This window comes from Diadema antillarum, unplaced genomic scaffold (assembly GCF_040938485.1).
Source record: "Diadema antillarum isolate AM-2024a unplaced genomic scaffold, OU_Dant_1.0 seq00000900_RagTag, whole genome shotgun sequence".
Taxonomy (NCBI): domain Eukaryota; kingdom Metazoa; phylum Echinodermata; class Echinoidea; order Diadematoida; family Diadematidae; genus Diadema; species Diadema antillarum.
The window spans coordinates 822,273-848,843 of record NW_027271760.1 but is presented as its reverse complement, the minus strand read 5'-3'; the positions used below and the strand labels follow the sequence as shown (position 1 = coordinate 848,843).

The window sequence follows — 26,571 nt, the reverse complement described above, 5'->3', positions numbered from 1 at the left end:
TGTTCGAAACCGTTGGCGCCTTTTGATCCAATTGGCGATCGCTTCAGAACGAAAGAAATTGCAGCCGCTGCTCAGTGAAACGTTTTGCCTGCTAAATATTAAATAACATGTGTGAACACAATAGACATTGTCATTTTGTCCGCGTCATCATCAAGTTTTGTTCTTACCTTCTTTTTTATCAATTTGGCGAGCGAGCGCAGCGAGCGCGCCGAAAATTTTTGTATTTCAGCTTACGGAACATGGAATTCTTGTGTGAACACAATAAACATTGTCATTTTGTCCGCGTCATCATCATGTTTTGTTTTTATCTTGTTTGATTTGGTTTTCTGCCCCCCCCCCCCCTTCCGGGCGAGTTTTTTTTTCTTTTCTTCTTCTTCTTCTTCTTCGTTTTTTTTTTCTTCTTCTTTTCTTCGCTTTTTTTTTTCGTTTTTTGCGCCCCCAAGGAGTGGCGCCCGGGGCACGTGCCCCCCTTGCCCCCCCCCCCCTAGATACGCCACTGTATCCAGTACTATTATTCTGCCGCTTGCATGGCGGGAAGGTTGGTCATTTACATTTACGCTTGGTATTGGCTTGGTATCAAGAGGAAAGCACAAACAAAATATCATGGTATTGCCTTTATTTATCGGTACTGTGGTGGCTTAAGTGACAGTAATGCTTCGGAGGGGATCGAGCACAGTCTTCCCCCTCCACTACATAATATATGTTTATATAATTTACGCTTTAACTCGACACAGGCTACTACGTTTACCAATTTCGCAGTTGGTTCCTTGCCAGCCTCCATCACACAGACAGGTGTATTGATTGATTCCATCCTGACAGGTGCCTCCATTGAGACAGGGTGACGACTCACATTCATCGATGTCTGAGTGAGGTGAAAGAAAAAGGAGAGATACATTATAGTGCTTAAATGGGAAGAATTATGTCACAAGCGACGATTCTGAATGTGTCTGTTTTATGGAGCGTTTACACCATGTTCCCGGCGGCAAGTAGCATATTATGACCAGACACTGTAATAACGGCGTCTGTTATAGCTCCATGTTCACTGGAGCGAGGACTTGAACGAACAACACTACAGTAGAATACGGAGGTGAAAAACAGGAGAATGTCTCTTCTACCCACGACGCATTTCGTTTTGGACAAAATGGGGCTGCCGTGGCCGCCGGGAACATGGTGTAAACGTTATCATTAGCCTGAGTTGTTGTTGTTGTTGTTGTTGTTGTTGTTGTTGTTGTTGTTTGCATTGGTATATCTAGTTGTATGTAGTTGCATGTATGTATGTGTGCGTGATATTTTACTGCTGTAATTGGTAATATATAGGTATTAAAAACACATTTTGGATTAACTATGTAAAACGGGCATGAAACGCTTAGAAAAGTAAAGAACTCGAATAAGATAATTGAAACAAAACGCATTAGCTTATCGATTGAGATCCAGAAAGTTTGACACTAACTGACAGACTTATATTGTTTTGATGAGTTGTAGAAAAAAATGGAGTTGTTTTTCAGCATTCTTTACTAAAAATGTATATTTTGCGATTGCGTTTCCAGGTATAAGGCTAGATGGTTTTCAACTTACTGGTTTCACAGTTGACCCCTGTAAAACCGCCCGCACACGAGCATGTGTACATATTCTGGAGATTGTTGCATGTTGCTCCATTGAGACATGGGCTTGAAACACATTCGTCGATATCTGTAGAAAGAACAAAACATTAGCAGAAAATTCGCTCAAAGCTAATTTTCTTACGAAGAAAACAATCAGACATGAGAATGGATTTCAACCCGGTATGAAACGTCAGATAACTAAGACTTTTTTTCTTGAATAAGCCTGCAAAGACAGTGACAAAGACGAAGGAGAAATGCGATAACCCAAAACAATGAAACAACGATTCTCAAAAGTCACACAAGGCTACTGTTGTTCAACAGTGTTCAAACTTTAGAGACTTATCCGGCTGTAGCATAGATTAAACAAAGTGACGGGGAAAAAACCTGGACATCCCAAAGACACACACATCCAAGCGTACATTACCATTGTAATGAACAAGTCAGAATTCTGAAAGGGAATGGTTGATTAATCGAACGCTTTATGACCTCTTACTACAGTTACGCCGCTTTCATTGCATTGTCTTTGAGTGTACTCACCCACAAAGCAGTTTACTCCGGTCCACCCTGGCGCACAGGTGCAGACGTAGTTGTTGATTTGATCATCGCAAGTAGCGCCGTTACCACATGGGTTGCTTGCACACTCATTGATGTCTTTGAGAGGGCAATAGGAAGAGAAGAATCAGCTTGATAGGACGGTACAACTTAATAAGATATACTCTTAGCAGACTTCCAAAATTTGGTTTGTGTGAACTAATCACCTCTAAATCTGGGACTCATCCTGCATACTACTTCCCCTTAGTTTCAAATATGAGGCTTTGACTTTTACAGGTAAGCTAAAGAGTATAGTCACCATTGTTTCAGATCTCTTACCAACGTCGCAATTTGTGCCGGTCCAACCGGGACTACACGTGCAGAAGTACATGTTGTTGGCGTTGCTGCAAATTCCATTGACGCACGGGTTGCTGGAGCACTCGTTGATGTCGATATCACAAACCGTACCGGTCCAGCCCGGCGCACAAGTGCACTGGTAGCCGTTTACCAGGTCCGTACAGGTGGCGCCATTTCGGCATGGCGCGCTCGCACATTCGTCTATGTCTACATGAGAAGTTGGAGAAAATATATTTTAAACACGATCCCACAGAAGAGTTGGAGCTTTGTCGATGATGTCACTATTCTCTTTATTTGAGTAATTTGAGTTCATGAGATCTTTCATTCGGAGTAAGAGTGTGTATTCTATATGCTCTTGTTATCTGATATAGGAAACAGCTAAATTCTATATATTCTATAACCATCACGTGACACGTTCATGTGATTTCACGTTCATGTCGTTTCCACATCTTTCACAGACAAGTTAAAATTTTAGAATGGCGAAACACATTGCCCGAAATCGGAAGAAATTCAAACACACTGTATACAATAATCTTGGGTGACTATATAGACAGATTCTATCGCACACAAATTGACTTACTAATTTCACAGTTTACGCCGGCCCACCCATTCGCACACGAGCAGATATAGGCGTTCACCAGATCTCTACAGGTTCCACCATTCTGGCAAGGCACGCTGGCACACTCATCGATGTCTTGATAAGGGAAACAGAAAAAACAATGGGACAATCATCATTGTAATATCGCTATGGAACAAGCGAAATAAAGCTAACGAACATTGAAAAGAGATGAATTTTGAGAGGACAACGGGTCATTTTCTTCCTCCGATGCGAACTCACATGACTACTTCGATCTCAGATCGTCAGTAGCTAAAGATTTATCAAGACTCTAGCTACACAACAGTCATGAAGAAGAAAAAAAACCCCACAAATCCCTGCATGCTCCCTGGATGTATTCTAGAAATATTCAGACCAAAGTCACGCTGGAAGTGAAGCTTAACTGTGCTAATAAATGGCACTTTAGCGTATTTTCCTCTTAGGGTTGACGAGACTTGATCAATGAAATGTAATTTGGAAATAAAAAAGAAAAAGAATCACCAGCTCCGAAAGACACGCACAGAATATCACTATAACATAATATACAAAATAAGATCAAATCGTTGTTCACCTTGCTCGCAACAAGAACAACAAAATATATGTCTTACTTGTTTCGCAGTTGGTGCCAGTGTACCCAGCTTGGCAGTCACAGGTGTACAAGTTCAGAAGGTTGTTACACAAACCACCGTTCTGACATGGATTTGAACGGCATTCGTTCACATCTGAAAAAAAATGAGAAGAAGTGAAGTTGATTCCATCTCTAACATTCCATGTATGTATATTGACCTACATGTTCATAAGAAGGTATTTTCTCGAATTCCTTCAAACCTTCAAACCTTCAAATTGTGAAGAAATCGTATCTACAAGTGTCGTCTAATCAAGAATGGCTTAAGCTATAGACTTATTTATTTACGCTTAAAAATCATAAACATAAGTTACGAATAGAGGTACGTGTTCCTGCTGATAATAATACACTTGTGTGAAACTTGTCTGACATAATATATCAACTAATACGTGCAACCTGGATTCCAAGTATTGACTTGATTTGTTTATATTTTTCTCTTTTCATCTCACATAGTTTTACTCACCTTATTTTCTGTTACCAAAAAAAAGTGATGTCTATATGTTTATATCGAAAACTGAAATAATAAAATTGAATTGAATTGAATAACGGGTAAAGTGAACAGCTTGTAACTATAGGTCCCCAGTTAAAAAGTTCCATGAATTCGAATAAAAGCAATTTGGCATATTCACAGTTCTGCTATTTTTTTTCTTTTATAGTGTCTTTGTCAGGTTGCAGACATAATGTTACCAATCACAAATCCCTCGGAAATAATTGCAACAATGTTAGTTCATAGCAGCATTTTCCAAAACTGTTAGATTACTCAACAATTTGAATTTTGACAGTCTAAAAACTATCAACTTTTAGTTGTTCTCGTGGAATCTTTGATGATTTAATTTGAAATTATTTGAATGTATAACATGGCCATAAAACAATATACTGAAATGCATTCCGTTATTTGTTGCATGTACAGTGTATATCATGAATCCAATGCCTTTTTGTAGTCGTCTATTTTTCAGAAAAATGAGAACTTAACCCTTTGCATGGCGGTACTCGTTGTCAAGGTATAATCTACCCGCAGAACACCAAACACGACTTACCTTCAGTACAGAACGTTCCCATGAACCCAGGGGCGCACGTGCATGTAAACCCGTTCAGTTCGTCTGTACACGTTCCGCCGTTTTGGCATGGACCGCTGGCACATTCGTTAATATCTGATCAAAGAAAGATAAAAATAAACGCACTAATCAAAAAGTGCACACGATAAGAATACAATATGTCAGCTTATTTACTTGTCAATTTTAATGGCGTGTCATCAAAAATATGATCTATATGTATATTTAGACAAATTCAGCCTACGACTATGTTCCGTTAACCCGATGAGGACGAGTCCCGAGTATTGTAACAAAATCAGCCCGCTCTCAACAGATATATGTTATACATGTTGTAATCATGTTATGTTTGATTGTGGATGGTTATGTGACGAGAGATATCGTAATAAAATTGAAATACCGATGTTAACTAAATAACGCTTTCAACATCTACTTTAGATATCTCCTACTGACTCATAAAAGCTTAAAGGGGAAGGCTAGTAACTGAACAGTGGGAATCAGTGGAAATGCTGGGGGATGATTGTTCCAATCCTTGTGGGATTCATTTAAGAGTACATTATATATCTATTGTTGTGTGAAAATTATTTGCTTCAGAATGGCCTCATATTCAAGTAATGTGCAGTTTAATGTTTCCAGGTTAGCGTGCCTGGTCAGTGACGGGGCATTAATCTGCACATTACTTGAATATGAGACCGTTCTGAAGCAAATAATTTTCACACTGCAGTAGATATATAATGTACTCTTAAATGAATCCCACAAGGATTGGAACAATCATCCGTCAGCATTCCTACTGATTCCCACTGATCGGTTACTAGCCATCCCCTTTAAGAAGAAAGCTGAACGTCCAACCTACCAATGTCACAGTTAACCCCTTCCCACCCAGGAAGACAGACGCATTCATATCGGTTGATCTGATTAAGGCACTGAGCGCCGTTCTGACAGGGGGCACTGCTACACTCGTTGATGTCCGTTTCACAGTTGACACCTGTCCAGCCAAGGTCGCAGGTACACACATACTGGTTGATAAGATCACTGCAGATACTATTCTGGCACGGGAAGCTGGCACATTCGTCGATGTCTGCGAAGAAAATGAATACAATGTATTACAAATGAGTAATGAATATCAAATATAGTCATTGAAGCTGAACTAAAAAAGTAATCCTTAGAACAAAATAGAGAAATAGAACTGGTTATCTAATTTTCTAAAAGTTATTTTTTAAGTGGTCAAACCATTTCACTGATTTTTTTTTTTTGCAGAATAATGCTTCGCATGTGTATTACTGATGATGATAATGATAATAAGAATGATAATTTAATGATACTATACTACTACTACTACTATCACTACTATACTACTATGTTATACAGCTACTGCTACTACCAATGATAATAATGATTTTAATAATTGTAATAATATTTATCATGATTATTAACATTGTAATCATTATCATTATAGTCAGCTAATCCCGAGAGGTAGGCCTATATATGACATGAAGAAGGCATTTATCAAGATTATAGGCCTACAATATTTTCGTTAACGTTTTTCGCGTTTGACTCTTGATTACGACATTTACTTCAGACGGACATTTTGTGAAGCTTGTCACCTAACGTTCTCACCTGTCTCACAGTTAGTACCAGTCCATCCAGGTAGACAGTCACACGTGTAGAAATTAGCCTCATTGTTGCACGTGGCTCCGTTTAGGCATGGACCGCTGCTACATTCATTGATATCTGTTAAAATTGCAAATTTTACATTTCAAATTACTCCATACACAATGTTTTCTTCGCAATTTACCTGTATATTGATTGGCGTAAAATCACACATTCATAGAGGAAAGTCAGTCATCATATCCTACAACATGTAGGCTTTGATTATGTCTGTCACTCGACGACAAAATGCAAAATATATCAAAGTATGGTATCAAGATTAATCCTACAACTTATATTTTCTGTTTCTGAATTCATAGATTGAGAAATGTAAAAAAAATAAACACGGTGGGATACCAAAGTACGGTATGAAATCAAAACTTCACTTCCTTTCCTTATGATTCTTTAGCGTCTTCGTTTCTTCCCTATGATATTCCTTTTGTTCAGTTCCTTCATCAAATTTTATTCAATATCTTCTTGCTGTCTCTCCAGTATCTCCAGGTAGACGTTTATCCTCTCTGTATTCTTCTCACTTTATCTCTCTTCTTCTTCTTCTTCTTCTTCGTCTTCTTCATCCTCCTCCTCTTTCTTCTTCTTAGTGGAGTATCTTACTCACCTACTTCACAGTTGGTGCCGGTCCATCCAGGTCGGCACGAACAAGAGTATGAGTTTATTTCATCGTTGCACAAGCCGTTTACACATGGATTGGACGAGCACTCGTTGATTTCTGTTGATACAAATATCAAATGGGCATATAAAGCTTGAAGTACAGAATGATAGCATCTCTTGGGTATGACACTTCCATAACAGATCAATCTATGCAAATTGCAAGCTAGCGGTAGCTTGGTGTAATAGGATAGTCGAGTTTTCATCAGATATACATGTCCTTTTGTCATTCCCTTCACCACAGCTAAAGAGATGAAATGTTCGATATTCCTATTAAAACCGAATGATATCAAGTAAATTTTCTACTCATGCCGCACTCATTCGATGATTGCTTTCACTTGAATTACTTCAAGGTGAAGCTATTATTTTACTCATCTAACAATTCTACGTGTAGGCCCTATACGAAAAATACAGCGGACGTGGAAGCGATCAATGTTTTGTGTGTGTACACCGTACCAAAATTATCTTTGTACAGCAGTCTATACGATACAAGCACAAATAAGGTGAGCTGCTAGTTTTCCAGGAAAAAAAAAAGTCAGATATTGCTTTGTATATCGAAAAAAAAAATCAGTTATAGAGAGGGACAGAGCGACTTACCTGTCTGACATATAATACCAGTGTAGCCGGGCGAACAGGTGCAGATATAACCATTGACTTGGTCAGTACATGTTCCTCCATTCTGACAAGGTATACTAGCACACTCGTTGATATCTGACAGAAAATGGCATGTATAGCATAGTCACACTTTGACAAAGTATTACATTCTTTTAAAGTTTCATTCGTACGCCGTCAATTATGTCTGTGTACTCAGCGTTCGCTGTCTATACTTCTCAAGGTTCGGCCTAAAATTGACATACTGATTGACGATTTATCAAACTGTGAGTACAGCATGTTGCTCTGCTCGTCGCCCAAGTCGCGAGGGAACAAGCTCACGTCAAGTTGTCATAATTGTCTGCTTTGTATTCTCTTTTTATTCTGTGGTTCCATAGTTATATGGCATTTAACAAATATATCACATTAAGCCACATCAAATGGCTATTATGTTGTTGATTCTATTTCATATGATATTTACGTCAGTACAGTTTCGTTTTTCCAATCGAAAACAGCCATATCAAAGCATACATTCGTCACACAACACATCGTGTAGATTTTAAGAGTATTCAAAACAGGTATATAAAGGGAAGGGTCTCTGAGATAGCCTGTCATTAACATTCTTTGCACAAACTAAAAATCAACATGCGGGATTAGTGTACAAGGAAAGAACAAGGACACAGTAGAGGGTTCACTTACTGACGTCACAGCGAGGTGCTGTCCACCCTGCGTCACAGTTACAGACGTATGCATTGAGCGTATCGATGCATTGACCATTCACACAGGGGTCGCTCGAACATTCATCAATATCTGTCGTAAGTAGAAAATTCAGATTGTCAGGTTACCCTTCAAAACGGCAATGACGTAACAACTCATTTACAAAGATAGATACGTTTGGGCGATCATCATTGCATATAGGCCTACCTGCATTCAACACACATTGTAAAGTCATTATATATGGTATAGTGTTGCGAGCATCACACGACTCACTCTCATAATGTTGTCAATCCTGACCTGCTGATACGTCTAGTTTTAAGAACAATTTTCGTCAGGAGCTACCAAACTTTTCGAAAGGTAGCTTTTTCTCGACTCGCAGTTTCATCACTTAATTTCTGTGTTATGCTGAATCATAATAAAATGATATTCTGTTTGTACTTATGTACAGGTCGGACACTAATGTAAGTTACTAAAGGCTCTTATCCTCAATTGAAACTACTTTGCATTATTATAATCCATACACCACTCATACCAGCAGCGCAAAACCTCGCTGCTCTGACACGAGTACGAAACAGCTAGTGACTCACCTGTCTCACACCTCACCCCGGTGTAGCCCGGTACGCACTGGCAGAGGAACCCGTTGATGACGTCAAAACACGTACCTCCATTCACACATGGGTCGCTGCGGCATTCATTGGTATCTAAAAATTTGTAATAGAGACGAAAAATTTAATTTCTAGCCTAAATTAAACCTTACGCGATGAAAGCCATTGATTGATAAGCAAAGCGATCATCTCCCATTTCAAGAGTTATTGACGTGTCATCACAAAATGATAGTATAATAATTCAAACTATTTGAAGCGACAGTTCATCCCTGTGTCTGTTTGTAGATACCGTGTCATATTTTCGGCTGAAATTGATCTAGGAGACTGTCATATTCGTGACCTTGCAAAAATACATTGAACGCACAAACACTACCTCATAATGTAGAACAGTCGATGAATATACAATGTGTGCGTTTTGCTGATAGGCGTCATTCTGTATTATAAGTGAATAGTAAGACAGAGTGATGTTAGTAAGGAGTAAACCACGTACCGATTTCACAGTGCAGTCCCTCGTAGCCGCCCAAGCACGTGCAGGAATACCCATTCACCTCATCCATGCATATCCCGCCATTGAGACAAGGGTTGCTGGCACACTCATCAATGTCTGGAAGAAAGTTATGTAGAAAACTCATCACTCAAGGATACTGAGGAAATGGCTTTGACTATTATAGGCATCAAATCACGTGATCTTCTACTTAATGCGATTATCATAAATATTTGACATCATACGAAGTAGGGATCCCGGTATAAACCACAGTAGTAAAGTGCGACAACAGTTGTTAAGTGTTCATATTAATATTGAGAAAAGAAAGACCAACTCTTCAACGCGCTATCATTTTGGTGACTATAATTATGTGGTCGCCAAAATCTTTTTGCTGACTAAGTTAGTAAACTCTAGTGAAGACTAAAGTTTATAGAATCAGTATAGACTATTGTGAAGAACCCCTCTGGATTGATGTATGTCACAGAATTTGAATGAATACCAATAGGGACTTAAGGCTGCTATGACAAAGATTAAGAGCTATCTAGAGTACCTCATGACATAGAATGAAATCTTGTTCTTTTCACTTACTTTCGTTGCATGTTGTTCCGGTCCAACCTGCTGCACACTCACATCGGTAAGAGTTGATGAGGTCGATACAGGTAGCGCCGTTTTCGCATGGGTTGGAGGCACACTCGTCTATGTCTGGTAGAATATGAATGGATTTAAGAACGTTGTGAAGCTATTTGATCAAATCACCGATAACCTTTAAAATGTTTAACGAATTTATACCGATCTGTAAAGCAGTTTCTGCTGTGATGTTAACATGCAACCTTACGATAACCTTTTTAATGAATATCGTACTTGGTAAATCATGTATATAACATTAGTCTTTGAAGCATACATAGCATTCACAGTTCATTATACTTATCCATACACAGTGTGATTTCAATACAAACTTGGAAAGTATGACAATCTTGACCATTACACTTTCCCAACATAATTGATATGTGATATGTTAAATATCAGTATCTCGAAGATCTTTTTATCATGAGGTCGTGTTTCTGAACAGCAGTGCATTCTGAAAAAATCATCTTATACTTGATTTTCTACAGTACTGCGATCGTTCTGCTTTAGCTGTCAATGCAAATTTATTACACAAAGTGCTTTCAGTTTTATGTTGACAGTAATATCTGTAGTGCTTTTTATTTCTCAGTATAAATTTGTCCATATGACTTTCTCATTTTTTTCTCTGCGTATTTCGTCTCGTTGTGTTGTATTGTGTTTTTATTTTGTTTTGCCTCTTTCCCTGTCGCATGTGAAAAACAAAAGATAGGCTTACTGATTTGACATTCGTCGCCTTGGTAACCGGGAGCACATAAGCAAACATAGCCGTTGATGAGATCATTACACGTTCCTCCATTTTGACATGGCATGCTACCACATTCATCAAAGTCTGGAAAACAATGGAACGAAGTCAACATGTGTGAACATCAAATGCTGACATGGATTGACAATACTTTTACAAGAGTGTCTTTTGTCAGAAATCCTATACGTCATTTAATTCAATAAAGTCATTAGAGTCACTGGCAGACTGAGGTAAAATTAACATTTGGTGGTCGTGGCAATGCCATGTGGAACATGAGGCTATAATTTCCATTGGCTCAGCTCCAAATTTACAAGTGCCGCTAGCATCTCTTTTTAGAAGTGTCATTTGTTCTAAATAGGAGCATGAAGGGAGGTGGTGGGTGAACACGAAATATGCTCATGATATACGCTAATGATATGATCAGAGTGAACACTTACTGATATACGTCTGTGCACTCACTGTTTGAATGGAACGAGATCACAATGTATATGAAGAATGACGAAGACTCACACAAAGTTATTTCTAGTTCTACGACATAAATGATATGAAAAGATTTTCTACGAGTATCAATGGACAGCATGAAGTAAAATAAAAACAGTAGACATATATCATGGAATAAAAGGTAGAGGTAGAAAGAATGAGATAAATTGGTGGATTTGGCATATTTTACACATTTTTTTTAATAATATGCATGTCTGAAATTTCGTGTATGTGTTTCTGTTTTCTTCAGTTTTCCCTTTTCCGATAGTAATGTGCACAGCGATTACCCTGTTATATTCGCATGAGAGAAAATTTGAAGAGACCCATTCATACTCCTCTATCAAATCAACGTGATTTGATACAGAATTAAGTATTATTCGGTGCTTAAGTCTGATCCTTACTCAGTTGGCACTCGTCCCCTACAAAGCCGGGCACGCATTCACACACATAGCCGTTGACCAGATCGGTACAAGTTCCCCCGTTGAGACAAGGGTTGCTAGCACACTCGTCGACATCTAAAGAGTTACAGGTAGAAAGAGATTAAAAGGACTGAGGCAAATAAAAAGATTAATATGCATTCTGTGGACTGATAATTGAAAGGCATGGTTAGACGGTTCTGTCTATCCAATGGAAATTACCCTGTATGTTTTCCCCACACCGAATAGTAAAATAAAAACAAACGAAAAGTCAATTAAATCAAAAATGAAAAAAAAAGGGGAATCGAAAGTGATTGACGGTACAAAGTGAAAGAACACTCATTGTTTCGGTAATACGACGCTAGCGTAACTTTACTTTCAAGTCAAAAGTCGAAGGAAGTACAATCCACTGCAAAGGTGACTTTGTTTCTCAAGAAAATTGCAACATCTCCAAGATCAACACAGCGGGGAATAAGTTTTGTTTTTCTTTTGCAAGAGTATACAGACATCTTTATGTAATTAATTCATTCTACCACCTGGTGTGACTTGATGACGATATATATCCAGATGAACAAAACTTATCAAATATTTTAAAAGAAATTTTTGATGCACACGAAAAAACACAAACCTCAAGTGTGGCAACAAAGTCAGTGCAAGTCATAGATCCCCCCTCTCATGACATATCCTCTTTAAGAATATGGTCAAATAGGGAGTCGAAACTGTACATCTTTTAGTTTGATTCTCTTAGTTCACTCCTCACAATTTACTTCTCAAAAGAGATACAGAAAAAACAGGACTCAGTAGAAAATGCATTTTTGTTACTCACAGTCAGACATGAGAAACACAGCACTCTGTGTTTATCAAACTCACACTAAATCACAAAGGTTTCAGAAAAGAGATGTTCATAGTCATATAAAAAGTGGAAGGAATAGTTCATCAACAACACAGATAGGGTAAAGTTATCTTAACCATTCAGGTAAAGGAAGATGATTTCAAATTCATACCAATCTCACAGCGAGGACCGGTCCACCCAGAGAGACAGGTACATCGATAGCCGTTGATTTCGTCCGTACAGGTGCCTCCATTCAAGCAAGGGTCACTCGCGCACTCATCAATGTCTTTATGGGAGAAGAGCAGTTACATTATACATCTTCTTTGTTTTGTTTTGTATTGTTTGAGTTCGTGTGTTTTTGGTAGGGGTGCCATGTAAAATGGATAGAGGAGAATAGATACACACTGATGTACACAGAATGGCAGATTAGTGGATTGTAAAATAACAGACGAGTAGATAGAAGAAAAGGCAATAGTAGGACACGGGAAATGATTCTGTGATTAAGTCCTGCAAGGTAACAAATCTATTCTTTTTAATAGAGGATGTGTTGAAAATGAAGATATGTTCAAAAACAATAGCAATCAAATGATTCTACGACTGTGGCTATGTGCTGACAAAATTAGAATAATGATGAATTTCAAATGTTTCTTTTGTTCTCTATAAGACAAATTACGTGGCAAAAGATAGTAATGGTAATGATATTGCTAAAATGACTATGGTTACTATAACTATTATGAATGATGATTACTCATACACACAACTTACTTGAAAGGATATCTGTGAAGAAGTCTTTTTTTTCTATGGTCGTAATATAGCCATAATGGCGAATTGGTTATGAATGCATGAATATCATTAATGATTTTTAAGCATTTCTCAATCTCCAGCTTAAATTCACTCATATCTACTGCTAATGGTGACTACAAGTATGTGTGAGACAGGTGTGGAGGTGAGCATGAAAACGCCAAAGCAAACATCAACACACTGAAGAAAACTTCCTTAAATTAAATCGTTTGACAATAAACGAATAATTGCAATCTAAACTGAAGTGGAAACGATCGAGAGGAGCCGTCACAATGTTGATATGACTTTGGCAATGGAAAATCTGAATGATAGGTCAACTTATGACTAACACACTGCAGCCAGTGTATTGTCTTATGCCATGAATGGTTTTATTGTGCACACAGTGTTGAGTCGAGTAATAGTGACAGATCGAAATTTGTTAGAGACTGAAAAAAAAAACCAAAACAAAAACAGATGACATTGGGAGAATCCGGGTATCCAACGTACTTGTCTCACAGTTGTCCCCTGTCCAGCCGGGGGTACAAAGGCAGTCATACCCGTTGATTCCATCCACACACGTACCGTCGTTCATACATGGATCGCTTGTACACTCGTCAACATCTACATACATGAGTTATGGAGAGGAAAAAGAAAATCCCCGCTACGGTAAACCTAGAAAAACTCTTGCGGCTGCATCATAACTTTCTACCTGTTATGTCGATCCCAGTCCGCATCAAAATTAGTATTCATATTATGATTACTTCCGATTTTTAAAGAAACAATCCGAAAGACCCTGTCTATTTTGACATGAAACTACGATGAAGACTGAATATTTCACATTTTGTCTTTTTTTTCACTCACAGCTGGAAGTATTACATCTTGGAGGTCAATTTATTACCAGTGGTAGTTCCATTATTTTTTTTTTTATTATAATTCATTATATTTATTCATCAATTTATCTATTTGTGTTTGTTTGTTTTTTGTTTTTATTTTGCTTGGAAATGTGTTCAAAGTGCCAGATTAGATTGTACTATGAAATGTTCCCCATAGACACAATAGATAGATGTGAATGCAGATAAATATAGATGAATACATGTAAGAAACAAAACAAGAAGAAATTTTCATCAGAGTCAAGACGACCCTTTATTAGGATGGTCACATCACCTGTTGCAAACGACACTCATGTGGATTGCTCTTACCTTTACATTTTCAATGACGAATCAGCGGAAACATGATTTGTAGCAGAAGAAGAATTGAAAATATAATATCTGCATCTACTCTAACCTGCTAACTTATTTCTGTGTACACAAATCTGACTCACTTGTTTCGCAGTTGAATCCTTCGAACCCGAGCGGACATTCACATCTGTAGCTGCGTACGCCATCAACGCAGGTGGCGCCGTTTATACAGGGCGCGCTAAGGCAGTCATCACCATCTGCAGAAGGCATTAGGAGGGAGAATTGTATTCTCTATGCATTTAAAAAGAGATTTTCTACGAAGAAATGATTTGGTTTACTTACCTACGAGTATCTTACAATGAAAAACAGAGAAAATCTCTGACAGAGTTTTCAAGCAACTTCGGAGCACGGGTGTTTGTTCCAAGTTAATCATATCACTGCCGGCAACCATATTAGCAGGTACAGCCTAATGGTCAGATGGTAGTGTCGCTGCCCGGAAAGCAGCAGATAACAGGTTCGAAGTTTACTTGTTCGTTTTCCCGACATGTTTGTTAAACGTAGATAGATGCGATTTTACAAATACATTTTTATACGGAGGGTAACAATTGATTAAAAATAGATTGTCTTCGCACATCTTCATTAATAATCTCTTTCTTGCCAAAGCTATAAATCTCATGATTTAAACATGACTGTAATCGAATATCTATCACTTTGGTTAGCCATGGCATAAAGCTGCATCATGTTAGAAAAAAACTGGTGCTCACAGAAGGAACTGATGAATCAATTGATTATGATATTGTCGACAAACCTGCGCTAACAGTGATTCTAAACCCGGTCCTTTGGATGTTTCTGTCTGATGAGAAGAGAAACCAGACAGAAGACGCCGACACGGACAGGAATGGAAGATTATTGGACAGATCTCCCTGGTAAATTTCATCCACGGCATTGAAGTCCACTGCATCTCCGTAGCCGAACTCCAGCGTGTCTTTGTTCAGCTCGGTGTTGAATGCTTCGAAGGTGAAGTTCATGGTGTGCGCGCCGTGGCTTCGAACGAGGTACACGCAGACGAGACGGTTGTCATAGAGACCAGGGTAGTTAGGGCTTTCAAACGACCCGACCTGGTCGTAGACATTACTTCCACAGTTCTGGTCTAATATTGCAATTTGAATGAAAGTAGAGGGAACAGAATACATCTAATAAGACTAACAACAACAAACACATTTCATTTTATTTTCATTTTATTTCAACACGGTAATAAAAAGGAAACTTGCTCAGCCATCGGCTGTTATTCTGCAAGTCCGTGCATGTATACAATATAACAGAACGAAACATAGATTCAGTAACAGCGTATAGCAATGATTGAAATATGAACAAAAAAGAGAGAAAAAAAATCACGAAGAAAAAGAAAAGTATATCTACACATAACAGCATATGAATAAAAAATACAGTCATTGACAAGAGATTGATATAAAACAAATGTCAATAGTACTCATCGCGTAACATAATAGGAAACGTTATGATAATTGATATGATGTAATATGATATATAATGCAGTGGATATCAAACTACAACTGCTGCTGTTTCAAATGAAACCTGAAATTATTAAAACTCATAATCTTGATATTATCTGGGAGATCATTCCACACTTTACATCCCCTGTACTTTAAACTCCTATGTTTGAAATTAGTTGAAAATCTACATAACTCAAAATTTAACACATTACATCTTAAAGAATAATTTGTATATTTCTCTTTAACAACAGTTTTCTCCAGGTTCGAAATGACAGTGTCAACTTAAAAGGCACTTCAGCGCATTACTTGAATATTTTTTTTTAAATCTTAAATTCTTCTCCTTATCGGTAGTGTTTCTCATTTTTCATTGTTTATATGTTTTCAGATTCCTATAAAGTCTTTCGGTTCGTCTTATGGTCAATCTGTTCTTGAGGTAGCTCGTATTATATGTGTTCATTATGTAATCTTCCAGACTGCCAAGGCTGAACTTTCCAACACACGACCAGAGAATAAACAATAATCAATACCCTTTTTCTCGTGCATGTTTCTATAAATTGTAAACCTTTTTGGCACAGAGGAAACAGAATACAAACGATTGCACGTAAACAAAGTTCAATATATTTGTATAGGGGATTTCCCCACAGGTAGTTAAAAAAAAAAAGAGTCACAAGTTGATATACACATCCCAGCAGGCCTATGTGTTATTACCTGAACGCAGCTCACAGTTGGTCCCCTCAAAGCCCTGGGGACACAAACAAGTGTAGGAGCCCTCCAGTCCGTCCACGCAAGGTGCATTATTCTCACAGGGTGAACTCGCACACTCTAAACACAAGGAGACAATACGATTTGTGTGATTAATAAGTATGATGGCGACAATAAAAACGATGACAATAACGCACTTATTATAGATATGGATGCTGATGGTAACATGAGAACTGATGTTGGTATTGCAGCACATTGTGTCAAGAATAATGCATGATTTCGATGAGATGACAATAATAATTGTAACATAGGTCTTAACTAAAACATAAACCCTTTGCTCGGGCCCTGCATCATCCCGGTGAATCATGTACAAAGTCTACGAGATTTAAAAATCTAAGCGAGAACATGTTAGAAATGACGAGAGTGAAAGAGTAGTTTATAACATATCTAACATCTAATAAAAACATGTAATTAGTGGCAAAACTTCATGAGGACAGAGTGTTTGACACATTGTAATGGATGTACTGTACATGTAGAGTTACTGGCCTAAGAGGAATTGTCAGGATATTTCCCTTGTCCATTCTATACTGCTACTGTAGATTAGGTAGTTATTTATTCTTTGTCTCTCTATCTTTTCCTTCTCGAAGCTTCAAAATCACCTCAGTGAATCTCTTCCTGCTAGTATATGAGACACATGATGTATACATTCATGAGAGAACTTAACTGGAGAAGTGAATTTCAACCCAACTTAGTACACTGGGCATGTTATCATTACTATTATCATTTTTTTTTGTCACTTAAACAGCAAGTAGTTTTGAGTCTTGATAGCTAATAACACGAAGCAAATCAAAGTTATGTACAATATAATTATCATTGAAATCATATTGTACAGCGAAGACAGTCTCGGTGCCGTACAAAAAGCGTCATTTTATCTAATGCACAGTTTATGCATTAGTCATACCGGCACGGTTATAGTTGCCTGTGTAAGAAATAGCCTGGAGAGCAATATACTGTCATCATTCAGGCGTTAAGTCAATGGATACAGGGTCGTCATGGCAACGTAAAATAGCGCGGCCGGCCATTGATAACGTGCATCGTTCAATCAAAGAGTGTAATTAATATTGGGGAAACGTCCGCTGTGTGCCGTGTATACGCCCGCCAGAAATTTGGCGATAGTCTTTAATTTAGACACGATATAACTGAACAACTCTCTTTGATCCATTAAAATTCGGGATTTTTAGATTCACATCATAAACGTACACATCTGTTGATGTCAAGTAAATTTGATTAGTGATTGCTTGCCTTCATAACTGCATGCAATGGAAATAAGAGACATTGTTTCTTGGCTCACATTAATGTGATCTACATGTTGTATAATGTTGTGGTCACACACATAGCCGTGAATACATGATATTTTTTGTTTCTTTTTAAAATTCATAATTCCTACAATAATTGTTCAAATCTAAATCATTAACAAAAATGATTGAAACAACTCAAAGGAAATTCGCAAGTTTTCCAGGGTTTAGAAATCTACAGGTTTATAGAAATATTGATGCATTTTTATTCATAACGACTTGAAAAGGTGTACTTGGCATTTTGTGTCAAATTAGTAACAAGCGATTAAAGGCGAGACAAATGTCCAACCCTAATGTAGCCATTTTGCAGTTTCTTTAAATGAGAATTGCCGTAACATTGCCTGTTATTTCTGTTGAATTGGCCCTACAGAATGACTTCGCCCGTTACTGATACAGTCGCTCTAGAATGACCATGTATAAAATGCTGACAAGATTATGTATCTACACATAAAATAATATCTAATTTAAGACTGAGGTTTCGTATGTTTTTACAGAATTGAAGTACAATCATACTGTACGTTGGCTGTCGTATTGTACAGACTTTTACATGTAGGCTGAATAAAACACAAGCTTAATCAATCGAAGTACATTGTGAATTCACACATCCAGTCATTTATATACATGATGTAGTATAGCATCAGTCACAACGCATTGTCCTCGCTCCCCATTCCTCCCTGCCATCTCATCAGTGTTTATTTAATCACGTGTTCAATTCAAGACAGGTGATGGCAAAAAAAAAGCTACCTCGTGTGAGCGTTGATTGAGACACCTCGGAAAGGCTGTCTAAATATTGAATTCGCGGCAACACCAGTGTCTCACCCTGCTCTAGAAAAACACACTTTTCATATCGGAGTGTTTCTTGTGACCCTACGGAGGTGTGGTACATAAACTGTCCTGCCTGCGAGACTGTTATGATACAATGACAAAAACAGTGTTTGAAGGTTGGGGTGGTTTACTTCTTTCCACTTACATTGCTATTTACATATTTGTACAGCAGGAAAACATCTAAAGAAGCCAGAAAAGGATCACTTCATTAGTTTTCTTTCTAACGTCACAATGTTCTAGAAATGTACGATTGTATAGGGATAACCCATTAAACGCGTGATATAACACTGTAGCAGGAAACAAGGAAAAATCACGGCAGGTGAAAAAAAAAAGAGAAAACATGGATAAAGATAATGGATGTAAGTACATTAAAGCTACAGACAAACGTTGTCTTTTAGTTAAGCCAGAAAAAACATTCCTGAATATCTACTGAATTATTTACTTCTTTCATATTTTCATTCAAATGCAATCAATTAAGATAAGATAGATTCTTTCGCCAAACAATTGCATTGTTAAAAGGATGATCGAATAAAATATTAAAAAATGTAGTTAAAACGGAATGGTGTCACAATGGCTAACATCGACAAAAGTCATATTGAGAGTTACTGTATCTGCGCGTTTAATGAGTGTGCGTTGTTTCAGTGATAGTTGTTGTTGTGCAGTTTGCAATGGAAGTAGCCATTTTTGAACGAGAGGAGACTTTGACATTTCATAAATTCATAATTCAATGAAACTGTTGGTATCCTGATAGTGTTTTAATAACTTTCCCGAAAAGTCGTTTTACATAGAGTGGCGTTATACACTTGAAATGATTTATAGCGTGGTGAATGCAAAGAAGAATGTGCGTGGTATAAGATCTCCTCACACATCCTACACGAGAATTTCAACTATAATGTTACCCTCATTGTCAGCTAAAAGATCAGGTATATTAAAGATTTTATGAGGACAGTGGCATTGATATGAACTTATCGTTCACAAGGCTTTGATCAATGTTAGCACTGTTTTCCTAGAGGATCTAATGCCATAAATATCATCGAAAGACTGCCAGGTGTTACCACTTAACAAGGGGATTCATGGGACATCGCAGGTAAAAGTTAAATGAAGTAGGTGCTTCCCCCGTCGGCGTTAATGAATGCTTTTGTTTAAACTGATGATCCACATTAGGACTGATGTACCACTGATACACAGTGAATATGACCAATAAGAATGAGGACAGTTAAACTGCGAGAAGCAACTGGTCATGATAACTGTTTGTGAAAATCTATTGCACATCGAAGCTTGGCGTAACAAGTTCGTCGAGATGTTGATTACGTAACATTGCATTTGCTGAATGCCAGAGTCCTGGTCCTTTTGTTATGCTAAGTCTTTTTCATGGGTGCGGATTCCATTGTGTTCGTCCCTTGTGATCTCATAACATAGGGGTTCACTGAAAAAGAACCACACCAACCTTGATACACAATCCGCGGGTGTGGTCGAAAAAACAACAACAACAAAAACCCCACTTACGTAGCTGCATTTTCAGAGTTCTTTAGTTACGAGGCATTTAATGGGTATAGAGCTACTAGTTAGTTAAGTCTTTGCGTTAATTTACAAAATTATAAATGGCACGTTAATGACGAAAGCTTCCGTCAGCATACAATCAATACAAGCAACAAGATTTAGCCAAACAAATGATATAAGTGTCTCGTTCAGTTGTTGAAGGTACATTGGCACATTGCGATCTTCAGTATCACAAACGAGACGTGTGTTTATAGTTTTTTTTTAATAGAATTTATTTTTTCATTACTCTTTGAAAACGAATCACATCAGAATTTGTTTGACTCCATGGCAAATTTCCTTTGATTTTTAACAAGAAAGAATATTCTAACTAAAAAATGATATATACATTGTATAGGCCTTATATATATATATATATATATATATTGTACTCTACTTTGGATGAATAGATTAACGTTACAATATATTCACATATTTTAACGACGCAGACACACTAAAACGTTTGATCAAAAATCATTTTATAATGTTTTCGTTTTAGACTTTGATAATAATCATTGCATTAAGGCGGATACGTAATACACCCGATGGCATTTTGTAACGCGCTTTGGATACCCGCAGGAACCACTTGAATTACTGTTTATTTCAGACTTACATTCTACCAAAGATAGCATTACGGTGATTAAGGAGATGATCATTGCCATAATTCTCTTGCAAAAAGCAAAGTTAGGAGATTCTTTTCCGTCGACATGTATGCGTCAATATGATAAAATAATCATGTACCATCTGCAATGTCTTCAGAAATAGTTTGCTGCAGAGGATTTTCTTTTTCTGTAAGGGTCGATGATTATTCTGCAGATGAACATGAAGGAAATAACTTTGCAATCATAGATGATTAGCTATATTTCTTGTCTAGTTTTTTTTCCCCTATAAGTAATCAAAAAGTCAGAAGCATGTTTAGTGGGAATATTTCAAATATAATAGATTATATATCAAGCAGAGAGAGAACATACTCACCATTGATAGCCGATGATACTCCAATGAAGCTTATAAGAAATAAGCCCAGATGCAGATGTATTGTTTTCATGTTGACGAGATAATTCCGTTTCTGTCGACAGTAATAATCAACGAAACATTGCTTCTTCTCACGTTGATGTTGATCACTTTACGCGTTGACACCCCGTTAATCGTCTTGTAATCCTAACTTTATAATGATGTTCTTAGTCCGTCTAAACAAATTGCCACCTCGTTCAGATGTCTGGACTTAGCGTCAGTTGTGAAGACAACGTTACAAAAGCTCTCTGCTTGGTGGTGTGTAACACGCCTTCGCACCATCCACTCACATTACCTCTGGTAGAACAGTAGCGTGGGGTCTGAGGACGGCTGCTTTTAATACCTGTGCGCTTTCGGGTTGGCTTCAGTGAAAGACATGTTGAACACGATCAAACCTTGTTACGCGTCGCTGGTTTTACTGAAAAGGAATGGCTGCTCTCTATTGTCTGAGTTTCGACTCAGCCTCTCTCGATTCAAGTCTCATTTTCTCTTTCCCTTCCCTCCCTCCCTCTCTCCCTCTCACCTCAACATTGTTTTCTCATTTAATGAGTTCTGTTTGCTCTTCGGCGTCGCTTGTTCTCAGCCTCGAATTTTCTCTCATTTCCCCTCTTTCACGTTCATCTCGTATAATTTGCTCTTTTTGTACGATTTCTCTATGCCAGTAAATATATAATGTTTTCTTCTCCATTTGATTATGTGTGCTTCACGGTAATTTGGTAGGGAATAATTGCAGGAGTGATCGAGGTAAACAAGGTGATTGAATATTAAGTAATTTTCAGAGGCAGAAGCGGATGTTGTACCGAAGGGAACACATAATGAAGTTGACATTTTTCTCGTTGACATTATTTTTGTTACCCATAATGTAACGTGATTACTCTTTTTCTAAGTATCCTCGTATTGGGACGTAATGCTATTGATATTAAGTAGAAAATGAAAAATGAATTTTGTTTTGTGGAGAGACAATGCTCAATGTAATTATTGAGGAAGGGGTAAAGCGCTTCAACATTGACTTATATTTGCCCATTTTTAGATTATTTATAGTGTACTTGGAATATCGGGGGATTCTAGTCTACTTGTGGTAATACAAAGCCGGGTTCTCAACCACCTATGTGACTAGGACATGAGCGGAAAGCTGAATGATTTGACTTTATATGTTTCAGTCAGACATATATTCTGTATAGTAATGTAGCAAAATTCATGCAAAGTAAACAGAAGCAGACAATCCTCTCAGAAATATGTAATCATCTTTCAGAGGGATAGCTTCTTGCTACGGGACCGGTATGGGACCACAACATATGAGTCGTCAAATAACCGCAAACTTTTGATGGATATGCAATATTTATTCTTTATAGATAAACATACTTTAGATTGTGCTACTAGATACCATGTAACCACAGACGCAAAGTAACAACATGTATCGTGACTTCTTTATACTGTAATTATTAATTACTGTGAACTAATTTACACTTGACAGTAAACATACTGTATTGATTACACCTCTGGTATATTATGAGCTACCTTTCATTACACATACATTTTTAGGCAAAAATAAATCTCTATTCATTTCTAAATGAATGCCCATCTGAGTAATAATACATCCCATACAAATATTTATGCATAATATCAATGAAAGCAGACTGCATAATTTCTTGATATATAATGAATATGTGAGCATCTGCAGTTAAACCTATATTACCACGAATCTGTCTATGGTATGCTTATGAATTACAATCTCATGTATAGCGTACACGAGGGATTTTCTTTCTATTTCTCACTAAATGTGTTTGTGGAGACTGTTAAAAAGCTAGCGTACTGCCTATATGTAGTCCTTTTGTGCATCCCTCTGTGTTAAGTAAATGCCGCCTGCACATTATTGCTCATTGATACATCAAAGTACAGAATGAGGAATTCACATTCTCCATATTCATTACATTGACTCCTTTTGTAGTCAAACATGTGATAAACGGTTTAGGTGAGACATATTCGATAACTTGATTGTTCTTTTTTTTTTGCATGCATGCATGTTTCAGTTATATTAACATGGCACTTTATGCCTTGAAAAAATTATTTTCTTCTATATTCGAACATAGCGAATCTACTGTAATAAATAATGTCAAGCTTTTTCAGAATTTTTCAGTCATTACATATCCTATCTTACCGAGATTAATACTATGAGATAAAATGAGTCAAAGAACAAAATGAGCCACGCAAGCTATGTAGTAAATAGCCAAAACATCCAAAGATTGTTCCCATATTGACAAGTAGAAAAAACCTAGAAGAAACTTGAATTATAAATTATGATCATTCAATGAGTCGTGCAGCCCTTTGCCAGAGTAACATATTTTCATCGCTACAGTAAGGATATACTGTCATGGGTTCTTATCACTGCAACTTAATCGATTTACGTACAAAAAGAACAATAGGAAGCAATACGATTATTAACAAATAGAGAATCATGCTTTTAAGGGATACAATTTCCAGTCCTTTAGGTCATCCATACACCTGGATTATTCTGAGTATATCGGAAATGATAACAATGATACACAGTTACTGATACGCGAGAGATACAACGTATAATGGCAGACATTTAACCCCGGTCTGGCAAGCAACAATGCGACCAAAGTGTGAATATCATGATTATCTACATGACTCTGGTCAGGCACAAGGCTCACAGACATGATAACATCAAGACAGTGTACTTGTTTGCAGAAGAAAAAAGTGTTATGATCCAGTCATAATAATCTAGATGATAGTCGTCTACAATGTACAATACACACAAGCTCATCAGCTCACGGGAACCTACAATTAGGTAACGTTCAATAACAACGTAGGTTTTATTCAGGCGGTGATTGGTGAATGTCTGATCTGGATTTAACTCGTGATTTTGTTAATTAAGATGACATTAGACCATTGAATATTGAGAGTTCCAACTGCATTACAAGACGTATTATGTCACTATATGGGAAATCTTATTGCATACAAAAGACACTTCATAATAATCGCATATTTTTGTATCACATACAATATAATATTGGAAACCACAAATTCAAATATCAAGTAATTAAAAAAACAACATTCGTTTAAGCTTAATGCGATTTTGCTACTTCAAATCAATATTATTAGATGCATTTAATCCAGACAAATAAACAGGAGCAAACAGGATAAATGCAATTTTACATGAATATTAGGTTCTCTTTTTTTTTTCAGTCAGCGATCTTACTGTGTGCAAGCTAAATCGACATCATAATAATAGTTTGATATTAACGCGAGTCATCCATAATCATCATTAAGTGGGAAAGTGTATGTTCTGAAGCTTTGCCATAATCGTTCTTGTTAACATCACGCTATTAGACTTGAGTGCAATCGTAACACAATGAGGTCACGTGACTTTATGTTGATCTCATGTGTTTGGTCTTAGATATTCGCTGGTGTGCCTGAACTAGTGATCTCATCAGCGCTCACCGGCCAAGGCGCCTGATTGGCGTTAAGGGCGGCGACACTGCCAGTGCTGTCAAGGAAGGAAAAAAAAAGAAAACATGTTGTTGGTGTAAAAATACTTCACTGTAGTCCAAATTTATCTGATGTTCATGTGTTATCTCTTTACCCGAGAATTGGTCGTGTGATCAAATTAGCACTTTCTTCAAATGTAGCACGTTTCCGAATTTAATCTTCACAATACGTAGTAAGTTATTTTTGATGATTCGACATAAAAATGAGAGATGAAAATGAATAGCTCAATTGTGGCATATCACAATGTTCGCTCACAGTGTGCACGTATACTCACCGTGCCCCTCTGGGTACGTGGACCAGCTCGTAGGCACCTGCTTCAGCCGGCTGCTGTGGGTCCAGCTCCCTGTGGGCATACTGGCGGAGCAACTCCTCATCGTCTTCAAAACGATTCCTAAAAAAAGATACGGGTCAGACAAACGCCAGCATTTTATTGAAGGTCCCCTTTTTATTCCATTCTTTTGCTGTATTGATGGGAAAGTCTCAAATGAAGACGTAGCCGTTTTTTACTCTTTAGAAAAGATTGTGGTGTTAGTCGCAAGGCTACCAAAGTGATGTAAAATAATCAAACTCTCATAGATTTTTTTTTTCAATCAATGCATGCCTTATATGCCAATTTAAATCTTCCCTTGGCTTTTATGGGTCTAAAGCTTGGTGAACTAATGGGAAAAGCAGCAGCGAAAAAAACCCAGTAAATTCACGCTGATTTCATCATCTATTAGCTGATTAACGACGTAGGCCCTATTTATGCATGACTAAATGAGTTAGAATCACGTGTTTTAAAGTGTAAAACGGGTTCCGAATACAGAGGTAGAAATCACATCCATCTTGTCCCCTTTTATTATCAGCAATCGAGGTTGAAGGGGAGGTAATGTTTGTTTTGCAGTTGAATTCATAATTGCGGCACAAAACTTAAAAGAGCAAAGCCTGCTTACCGCTCCCGTCTAGCCCTGTAATGTCTGTAGATAATGTACATGGCCATGACGATGATGATGAGAATGAGTACGACGATGACACCGATCCATGACCCCGGTAATCCTCCCTGTGCCGTGTTAGCAGCTCCGAGGGCGCTGCTTACAGCAGAGCGCACATTGTTCAGAGCTGGGAGGTAACAAGGACAATAAAGATTGTTTAGACTTTGCCCATATTTTGAAGAAATTGAACGTTAACTTCTGTAATACGCAAACTTGATGAATGAAATGAGTATTGTTGAAAAGCCAAAGACAATCTGTAATAACTTTTTCCACGCTGCTGCTCTCTTTCTCCGGGAATTAAAGGAGTGGATAATTAAGTAAGCTCACACGTACGGCTTGGAGGCGACTTATCCGGGCCCTTTCTCTCAGTCTCTAGGGAGAGAAGGCGACTTAAAATGATCTGGACGCCTTCTCTAGGACAAGAATATACCTTGATAAGATTCCAACAGTCCCTTTCTCGCCCTATCGCCCCATGAAAGCCACCAAAGTGAGTTTAAATAAATCGCTTTCTAAAGTTTTTCTGGCGAGAACTGTGACTACTTGTACAGACAAGTGGCAATCACCCTCTACCATTGTCTAAGTTCATGTGACCGACAGACTAGTGAGAGAGAACTTTGCTCTAAGCTCGGT

General features: G+C 37.7%; 1 protein-coding gene across 1 annotated transcript in view; it reads right to left on the bottom strand.

The window, feature by feature from the left end:
* LOC139741047 (uncharacterized) overlaps window positions 1-21,503 on the bottom strand; it is a 61,820-nt gene extending 40,317 nt beyond the window's left edge. The window contains exons 1-23 of the mRNA XM_071651634.1: window positions 21,425-21,503; window positions 16,740-16,853; window positions 15,329-15,670; window positions 14,664-14,777; window positions 13,850-13,963; window positions 12,735-12,848; window positions 11,716-11,829; window positions 10,808-10,921; window positions 10,057-10,170; window positions 9,475-9,588; window positions 8,967-9,080; window positions 8,362-8,472; window positions 7,669-7,782; window positions 7,022-7,132; window positions 6,376-6,489; window positions 5,612-5,836; window positions 4,747-4,860; window positions 3,693-3,806; window positions 3,070-3,183; window positions 2,472-2,696; window positions 2,139-2,252; window positions 1,576-1,689; window positions 749-862 (exon numbers count right to left, since the gene is read on the bottom strand). Coding sequence (XP_071507735.1) covers window positions 749-862; window positions 1,576-1,689; window positions 2,139-2,252; window positions 2,472-2,696; window positions 3,070-3,183; window positions 3,693-3,806; window positions 4,747-4,860; window positions 5,612-5,836; window positions 6,376-6,489; window positions 7,022-7,132; window positions 7,669-7,782; window positions 8,362-8,472; window positions 8,967-9,080; window positions 9,475-9,588; window positions 10,057-10,170; window positions 10,808-10,921; window positions 11,716-11,829; window positions 12,735-12,848; window positions 13,850-13,963; window positions 14,664-14,777; window positions 15,329-15,670; window positions 16,740-16,853; window positions 21,425-21,494 — 3,022 coding nt within the window. The 5' untranslated portion in view covers window positions 21,495-21,503. The remainder of the gene's footprint in view (window positions 1-748; window positions 863-1,575; window positions 1,690-2,138; window positions 2,253-2,471; window positions 2,697-3,069; window positions 3,184-3,692; window positions 3,807-4,746; window positions 4,861-5,611; window positions 5,837-6,375; window positions 6,490-7,021; window positions 7,133-7,668; window positions 7,783-8,361; window positions 8,473-8,966; window positions 9,081-9,474; window positions 9,589-10,056; window positions 10,171-10,807; window positions 10,922-11,715; window positions 11,830-12,734; window positions 12,849-13,849; window positions 13,964-14,663; window positions 14,778-15,328; window positions 15,671-16,739; window positions 16,854-21,424) is intronic.
* Window positions 21,504-26,571: the final 5,068 nt, after the last annotated feature.